Source organism: Populus alba, chromosome 13, assembly GCF_005239225.2.
Source record: "Populus alba chromosome 13, ASM523922v2, whole genome shotgun sequence".
In the NCBI taxonomy this organism is placed as follows: domain Eukaryota; kingdom Viridiplantae; phylum Streptophyta; class Magnoliopsida; order Malpighiales; family Salicaceae; genus Populus; species Populus alba.
The window spans coordinates 4399120-4408354 of NC_133296.1; the positions used below are offsets into that span (position 1 = coordinate 4399120).

Below are 9235 nucleotides of genomic sequence, written 5' to 3' on the forward strand. Positions count from 1 at the left end.
TCCAAGTTCTTGGACTCAAAATAAAAAATTTCAACCTTTGTTTAATTTGAAAATATGAAAAAAAATAATATCATAAGGACCTTTAAAACCCGTTTCTAATCACAAAATATATTTTAATTGGATTAAAAACTCAAAATTAAATTAAATAAATTTTTTTTTGTTCCATGACTTGCTGTTTTGGACATTATTAGAGATAAAAACCACTTATATTAAGTTCTTTTCTTAAAGTTGTATCAACATATATCAAGATTATAGTTATTGGTGCCACCTTAGAGTTTTTTCTCACCACTTTCTTTTCCAGTGATTGTTTTTTGATAATAGTCAATATATTACCTCTTTCATGTTCATCAAATTCAAGCATGAGTGTGTATGACAAAATTCATTATGATTTATGGGAACCTATCTCTGTTTTATTATTTGAAAAATTTAGATATAATGCTTGATAGATGATTTTTCTAAATATCCATGGATTATTCCCTTACCGTGTAAATCAAATTTTAGAAATGAATATTTTTTATTTGAACAGTAAATTAGCGGGAATTCAACAAAAATATAAAAACTTTTCCACTTTTAACATAGGAGAATGTCAACTCAAAGCTCGCATCTCATTTCCACGCATCAAGTATTATTCATCAAGTTTCTTGTCTATATACTCATAAACAAATATGTATGGTTGTCATAGGATTATACGAGAACCAGGAATGACCATGATGTTTCACACTAATGTCCCTCTATTTTTATGTGTAAAGGATACAAATGCTATCATCCTGTAAGCAAAAAAATTATGGCCTCACGACATGTTTTTGAAGAATCCATTTTTCCATACAAGACATCTCCCATATCAACAGCTACTCAACCTTCATCACACACATTGCTTATTTTTAACACTTGGATTCCCTACAGTGATTTCAATTCTGTTGCAGGCAACACTGTGATAGCGCCAGTGCCTCCATGTCTCAGTCCCCTGCCTACGTTCACCATTCCTACACAAGCTCTACAAGCTTCTGATGCAACACTGTCACAGGAGTCGCACCCCAATCTACAACCTGAAACCCCACCTTCAGTTCCACAGGTTGAGGGAGAGCAGTCAGTTGAAGAAGAAGCACACTCACAAGAAAACTTTGAGTTTTCTGGAAACTTGCCGCAAGGACACTTTGAATCTATTGCAACAACTGGAAATTTAAGGGTACACTCTGCTGCAGCAACTGGAAACTTAGGAGACCATCTTGAAGAACATTTTGAGTCTGCTGCAGCAACTGGAAACTCTCAGACAGAACCTGAATCAGCTGCAGAAGTTGGATAACATTCAAAAGGACAAGATTATCACTCTATGGTTACTCGGTCTCAATCAGCTACACTTTCAAAAGTTGCATAAGTAGAACCTCAAGCTTCTCAAACAGAACCTGTATCAAGAGTTGGACAACCTTCTCAAGGTCAAGGTTCTCATCCTATGGCTACATGATCCCAATTTGGAATTGGAAACCAAATCCAAAAATGCCCTGACCTCCATATCCACTCACAATGTATCTCATTAGCATAATTTCACTCGCAAATTTTGACGGTGGTCTGATATGGATTTGCTGGTATTGACATTCATTATTTATTATTTATTTTTTTTATAATATAAAATCATGATTTTTGTTTTGTTTTTTTTTTTTTTTTTTTAAATGCATTGACAGCGCATCGTTTGAATGACATTTTTTTTCACATTGCAGAAAATACGTGCAGCCCCGTAGCGAAGCACGGCCATCTGTCTAACCTATATATATATATATATATATACACACACGAAAGGATAAATAAAAAAGTGAAAAATAAATAAATTGAAAGAGGAATAATAAAAAAAAAGCCTTGTGAAAATGTCAAAAAAACCAGCCTCTTCCATGCCCTGTATTAAATATACACACAGAATTACTGAAATCATAAAATTAAAATTAAAAGGTCCAAATCTCTCCGAACTTCCCTTCTCATCTGGATCTTCCCTTCTGTGATTGATTCCACAATCATCCAAAATGAACGACGCCGATGTCTCTAAGCAGATCCAGCAGATGGTCAGATTCATCCGCCAAGAAGCGGAAGAAAAGGCCAACGAGATCCTAGTTTCTGCTGAAGAAGTACTTCTTTCTTCTTCTTCATTGTTTCTGTTTTGCTGAATCGCTTAGTGGGTTTTTTTTTTCTTCGCTTAGTTTTGATCTGATTGATAAAATTGTGTTTTTGAAGGAATTCAATATAGAGAAGCTGCAACTGGTTGAGGCAGAGAAGAAGAAGATCAGGCAAGAGTATGAGCGTAAAGAGAAGCAAGTTCAAGTTCGCAAAAAGATGTAATTCTCTCCATCCTTTTATTGTTTTCGGATTAACATTTTGTGATTTGTGTTTCTTGATTATGCTGTTCATTGATTGGTGGTGTTGTGTTGATTTAGTTTATAATTCAGTTTTAAGCGATGGGTGTGTTCTAGATCTTGATATTGCAATTTATGCTGTTAAATTTGGTTGCTTGTAGTTATTATCTTGTGCACAGTGAAGTGAAGTGATGCTGATCATAAACTTTGTTAGTGTTGATATTGATTTTACCTTGTTTTTTAATCATTTCTTTTTATTAATCGATATTATAAAAGTTTGGTTCGGTTTGAAACTGTGTAGGATATATTACTGGTTTGGTTTTATTGAATGGAGATCAGGATTGGACTCAAAATAATTTCCATCAATTTGTTTTGGTAGAGAATGGATTATTTTATTCTTTTCTCATCAGAAGTCATATGAAGTGACATTTTGTTGTGTTGGTTGTTTTGTGTAGTGAGTATTCAATGCAGCTTAATGCCTCTCGGATCAAAGTGCTTCAAGCTCAAGATGATATGGTTAATTCCATGAAAGATGGAGCAGGAAAGGAGCTTTTGAATGTCAGCCAAAATCACCATCACTACAAGAATCTTCTCAAAGACCTCATTGTTCAGGTCATTATTAAATAACCAGCTTGCCTATTTACTGGTCCCTTTATTATATATATATGTGTGTGTGTGTGTGTGTATTTTCATACTCATCAGTTTCCATAAAATTGATGAAAATTGTGGAATTGTTGTGCCATGTATAGTTTATGAAGCTTCAGTTATTGGGTTTTTTTTCTCTTGTTTGCCTTTGTATCAATGTAAACTTTTGATACATGGCATAATGTCTGCATGTTAGTGGTTAGATACATGCACATAATCTTTCCTACTGAGAAAATTGATTTTAATGATAAAGTGAAGTGAATTTTAATCTAAAAACACCCCAATGATGGATTGAGCTTTTAGGGACTTATGTGATGAAAGTTTTTACCTTACTGATATATATTAGAGGATGATTGGTTGTTCGTAAAAAAATTAGATGTTGAAATGAAAAATTGTTTTTATTAGGAATGCTCAGAAATGGTCATTTTGATTTATTATGTAAGAGGAATGTGGTGTTATATATTTGAATAAGGTATTTTTCTCATAATCTAGATTTTTTTTTCTTCATTTGTCTGCAGAGTTTGCTCAGATTGAAGGAGCCTGCTGTCTTGCTACGTTGCCGGAAAGATGACCATAATTTGGTGGAGTCTGTCCTGCATTCAGCAAAGGAGGAATATGCTGAGAAAGCAAATGTTTTCCCCCCAGAAATCATTGTGGACCATGATATCTATCTCCCACCTGCTCCTAGCCATCATAATGCTCATGGTCTTTCCTGGTAAATTATTCATGAAAAATCCAATAAAATATCCCGAGTGCATTTACATGTTCATTCATCAGTAGTTGTTTATGTGGGACTTCTGGGAAATTAACAAGTGTGTTGTCTTTGTTCTTAATTGTGGCTGCCATGGTAAAAGTATAACTGCTATTGGTTTCTAAAATTATTTAGTATGATAATTGATATGGTCTTTGTATCAGATGTTTGAGGATTCCAAATTGCATAATAGCTATTTAATATAAGGTTTCAAAATGGCTTATCTAAAAATAGGTGCTCTTTATTATTTTAATAAAAGAGATGGTGAAAGAAGTTGATTTTGGTATTTTTTTATTGTTAAGCTCTGGAGGTGTGGTGTTGGCATCTCGAGATGGGAAGATTGTGTTTGAAAATTCCCTTGATGCGCGTTTGGATGTTGCATTCCGTAAAAAACTTCCCGAGGTATGCTCATAAACTTTTGTTATTGATGTTACTGTTTTTGTTCTTGGCCTCTACACTCCAATTCCTTTCTGGGATAATCATATCAAGAGAATGACCAAGAGAGAATTGAACTTTTTCCTAGAAAAGGAACAATCATGATTGTGGTACCCAATTATTTGAAAAAAAGGTTGTGAAGTAACCTACATGATGTGGGCCTACATTATAGATTTTTTGAGACTACTTATTTTAGAAGAAATATAGGGTTTGATTTTTGAAGATTGTAGTTTCCTCATGTTTGCTATTTTCATTTGGATTTCTTATTTTATTTGGGTGCCTATAAATAAACACCCTATGCAGATATTCAACTGTAAGGTATTATTGTTGAATAAAAAAACCTGAGTTTTCTTCATGATTGAGCAAGTCTCTTGTTTTGATTTCCTCAAGATTGAGTGTCTTTGTTTTATGGTGATCTTGCATCTTCTACATCATTGCAACATTCACCAATCCTTAGAGAAAGAATAATCATGCTAGTTCTCTGATTGGAGCTAACTCATTCTAATTGAGAATTTCTCCTTGTTTTTGTTTTTACACATTGAAGTTTAGAACTAGACTTCAAATAGCTATTTTAGTCCAAACTTCCGGCCCAACTTGTATTGATTTAGTTATTGTTGAAACATATGGGATATTGTTCTGTCAGCTTGTGTTATCTTATACCAAAGATGTGTCTAGATGAGGGCTTTTCTTTCTTCTGTTTTGTCCATCAATCAATAGTTGTGCAAGGAGGATAAGGAAGATCTGATTAGTGGTTGGCTGTTTTGGATCTGAAATCCAAGGAGGTTATATTTTACAGCTGAAAGAACTCAGAAATGGTCTTTAAAATGAAACTTGCAGCATTGGCATCTGCCATGTGACTTGGAACTTCCTCGTCTTAATTAGAACTCATACTAGACAAACTAGTGGATCCTTATCTAATCCTCTAGTAGGAGTTCTAATTAAGAGGTGGAAATTCCTTTTAAGTGGTAATATTTTATTATAATTTATGGGTCAAAGTGATCCCACTAGTTTGTCTAGCTTCTTATAATGCCCCCCCCCCCCCACCCTTTTTTATTATTATTTTGAACTTTCTTTATCAGTGTTATGCGAGTACCTGTTTAATTTTTGGAGATGCCTTAACTAAAACTCCCTCATTCTTATTTGCACACATGCTAGGAGATGCAAACACAATTCAGTGGGGAGTTTTATAACTATTTTCCCCGTTGTATCATCTTCTTTGTCTGCAAATTGCTGAAAGTCTTAGTGCTACGTTGGAAAGACCAAATCGAACAGCTCACATAATTGATTACCCTAATGATATATTGGCTTCTTATTGCAGATCCGCAAGTTGCTAGTTGGCCAGGCTGTATAATGGCATCGTGAGGCTTCTGCATGATGAGATGGTTAGCGTTGTTGTTTTGTCCCTGGATAATTTATGTCATATATTTGAAAACCCAGAGATTATTTTCAATTGTTTGGTTGTGTTTTAAATTTCTTTGCGAAAAACCTTTGTCTCCGAAATTAGTGAAGCTTGTACTCGGTTTAGTGTTTGTATCATCCTAGACACCTCAAGGCACTCATTCAATAATAAATAAAATATCTAGTGTTTTGGTCAAGCTATACCGTTAAATCCTTCTCGCTCATTGTTCCAGAAGTATTCAATTGATCTTATTTTGCAAGAATTCTTTTTGAAGGACTGGAAAGGTATGAACGTATCAAGTTCATATTTGAATCATATCAGGGTACCTTTGAACGTCCTCTTTATTTTTTTTTTTCACTCACAGAGCTTTTCGAGATAGGGTTTTGCGAAACCTCTGAGAAGATTTGAATCCATGACAATGATTGCCATGATCTTGGCATGAAAAGTATTTTCAGAATCTTGGAAATGATTTTGAAATTGTTTCCAGGGAGTGAGTTAAGACTAATCTTTCCTTAAAAGAGAAAAAAAGTGAAGGCAAATCTTTAGTTGAAAAGAACTGACGACAAAGCTTTTGAACAATACAAGCTTGCGCTTGTTTTCCACTTGTGGGTGTCTCTTCTTCCTGTATTGGTTTTTTCCCCTTGCATATTCGTCGGCGCTTCAAACACCTACGAAATCTTCAATAGAATATTCACGTCTAAAATCAGCTTTTAGCACCCCATTTACCATCGAAAATCCATCGAGTGTGTTTAAAATGCCGACAGGGTATGTATAAAACTATCTACCTTTATCCAAAATTCATAAAACCTAGTAATTTAAATCTCAAGTTGTAATCAAGCAAAGTTCTAACAAATCACATAATTAATAATTAACTCAAAATATGATTGGCATTAGCATAAATCACTACGAGAAATCCTAATTAGATAGCTATAACATAATTAAGTTCCAATTACTACCCTCCATGCATTTAAAATATCCTAAACCAGTGGAGGTGTAGGGGGAGGAAGAAATAAATGCTGAAGTGGAAGATCTAGGAGGAGGAAATGGTACACCTTTGCATAAATATATAAATATATGATAATCATGACTTTTTATTCTTTATAATCCCGAGCTTTGCAATATAAAACTTATCATTAATCAACCTCATATTCTTGTGGTCACAATACAAGATAAATTCAAGTTAGTTTTTATATTGTCATTTGTTTTTCATTTTACATCTATGATTGTGTTAAAAATATTGTAAATATATTTTTCCTAATATGCATGCCATTCAAGTTATGACCTAACATTTGTCTTTCAATAAAAAAACTCCAAAAAATATTTCATATAATGTGATTGCAGGTCACACCAAAACCAAAAATATTTTTGTTTACTTGAATGAAAACAAAAAACAATGCCTTCATACTTGGTTTGACTTTGCTTTCCATTATATTAATCTTTAATATAGCATCCCCCTCTCTCATATAATTTGACCTCTAAGTTAAAAAGAACCTAAATTACCACTTCAGCGTGCATTGTCTTTTTTATTTTAACTATCTCTCTATCCTGATAGCAATGTAAGCCATATTCTCTATCGCAGTATAATGGTGTAATTCAATCATATTAGCTATTTTTCTATTCAAACTATTAAAAAATCTTGTTATTATAGCCTCTCTATCCTTAATAACATTAGCTTTAACCATGTTAATCTCCATCTTCTTATAGCAATTCTTCACTCTTAGATCTTAGAGTCAAACTCTGCAATTGCTGAAATAATTCCCTATCAAATATCACACTAAGTGATAATTATTGCTCGTTCATGTTTAGAGGAAACAAAAAAAAAAAAAAAAAAAGGGAGAAAAACACGTTCAACAAAAAAAAGGACCAGTTAGAAAGAGCGCTAACTTCAGTTCCTTGGTGTTATATTATTATGAATTCTATATTATTCCCAGGTGCTATATTATAATGCTTTGTATATTATTATCGAATAAGCACAAGATACAGGTTCAGCCAAGGGCGGAGCTAGGAATTTTATCTATCCTAGGCTATAATATAAATATATATAAATTATTTTTTAAGATCAATTATTAACTTGTATATATAAATTTATCAAATTAATAATAAAGTTTCAATCCAAATACATAATACAAAATATAAATAAAATAAAATTTAAAGTATATAAAATTGAAAATAAAAATAAAATACAATATCAAAGTTGCATCCTTCAATGTTTTGTAGAATAAAATTCATTTATGATCGAATCCGAATCAATATCTTCAACAAGCTCTTGTTCAAAGTAAATCATTATAGAATACGTTAAGAACTATTCTTTTATTCTATTGCGAATTACAATTTTAACATGTTTTATAGCTAAAAATGTCTGCTCTGTTGTGGCAGTGTAGGCAAAGTCAAAACAAGACGAATCAACTTGTCAATCAAATGATAGTGCTGTAATTTATTTGTTTCAGCTAATCCTCGACATAATTCAGAAATAATAGACATTAGGGGTAAGCAAAAAATCCAAAAAAATCGATTAAATCGAGAAAATAAAAAAAATAACTGAAAAAACCGAACCATAAAAAAACTGATTAAACCGATTAAAATTTTGAAAAAATTGACTGGTTCGGTTTCGGTTTTATAAGCTTAAAACCGAAAAAACTGAGCCAAACCGGAAAAATCGAGTCTACCGATTTGAACTAGTTTTTGTTCTAAAAAACCAAACCGAACCAAAATTGTTCGATTGGAACAAGTTTCGGTTCAGTTTAGGTTTTTTTCAAAAAAAGATTTTTGGTTTGGTTACTTTTTTTTATAAAAACTGAACCGAACCGAAAATGATCACTCTTAGTAGATATATTCTGAAAGCTCTTATGATGAATTACATCAATCTCATAATGCTCTAACTAAAATCTTAAATAATATATTTCTTGTTAATTGAAATCTTCAGGATAAAATTTCTCAGCAAGCTTGGAAATAGCATCAGCTTTAAATGATTTAAAGTTGTCCTTAAGTTCTAAAGTAGAGCTAGGTATAATTTATATTTTTTTATTTGAATTATTTTATAGAATTGAATTTTTTTTTCAATTTCATATCCTTGTAATTTTTAAATTTATTAAATTTGATTTTCATTTTTTTTATTACTATTTATTTTATTTGATTTTTTTTTTGCGATTTTATCCTCCATTTTTTATTGTTATGTTTTTAAACCTCAACAAGTTTTAAAATTGATATATATATTATTTCTTACTTTAACATGATCTGGGCTTCTTGGTTGAGCCTGATTTTAGAATTTAACGAGTTGAGAATTTGAGATATTAACTTAAGTTTAGGTGATTTGTCTGAGTTTATTTTTTCAAGTTCATGTTTTTTTATTTCAGTTTCATCCTTTAATATTTAATTTTTTTTTTGTTGTTTTAAAGTGGGGGAAAAAACTCAAAATTAAGCTGTTTTTTTTTTTTTTTTTTAAGTTTACTATGCAAGATAATTGAAATTTTTGTTAAAAATAATTTAGTGGTCGAAAAAAAAAAAAGATAGAACTCCATTTGCGTTTTAGTCTGTTAAAACCAAACTTAATGGATATTTTATTTCCTAGTTTTTGTTCCTGAAAATATGCTTCTTTAATAACTGTGAATTTTTTTTTTCTCCCTACCTGGGCTACAACCCTCCTCAGCCCTGTAAGTACCTCCGCCC

The 9235-nt window shown here is 32.0% G+C and overlaps 1 protein-coding gene across 1 annotated transcript; it reads left to right on the forward strand.

Annotated features, from left to right (window-relative positions):
* The first annotated feature begins 1915 nt into the window (after positions 1 to 1915).
* Positions 1916 to 5765, forward strand: LOC118036454 (V-type proton ATPase subunit E). The gene is made up of 6 exons (XM_035042150.2): positions 1916 to 2114; positions 2221 to 2321; positions 2795 to 2951; positions 3503 to 3699; positions 4038 to 4137; positions 5489 to 5765. The coding sequence occupies exons 1-6, from the start codon at positions 2013 to 2015 to the stop codon at positions 5519 to 5521; spliced, it is 690 nt and encodes a 229-aa protein (XP_034898041.1). The 5' UTR covers positions 1916 to 2012; the 3' UTR covers positions 5522 to 5765.
* Positions 5766 to 9235: the final 3470 nt, after the last annotated feature.

Bases quoted from the DNA above. Each gene is read 5' to 3' on its own strand.
- LOC118036454 (XM_035042150.2), top strand. From the start codon at position 2,013: ATGAACGACGCCGATGTCTCTAAGCAGATCCAGCAGATGGTCAGATTC. The intron at 2,322-2,794 runs GTAATTCTCTCC...TGTTTTGTGTAG, and splicing joins GTTCAAGTTCGCAAAAAGAT to TGAGTATTCAATGCAGCTTA. The intron at 2,952-3,502 runs GTCATTATTAAA...ATTTGTCTGCAG, and splicing joins TCAAAGACCTCATTGTTCAG to AGTTTGCTCAGATTGAAGGA.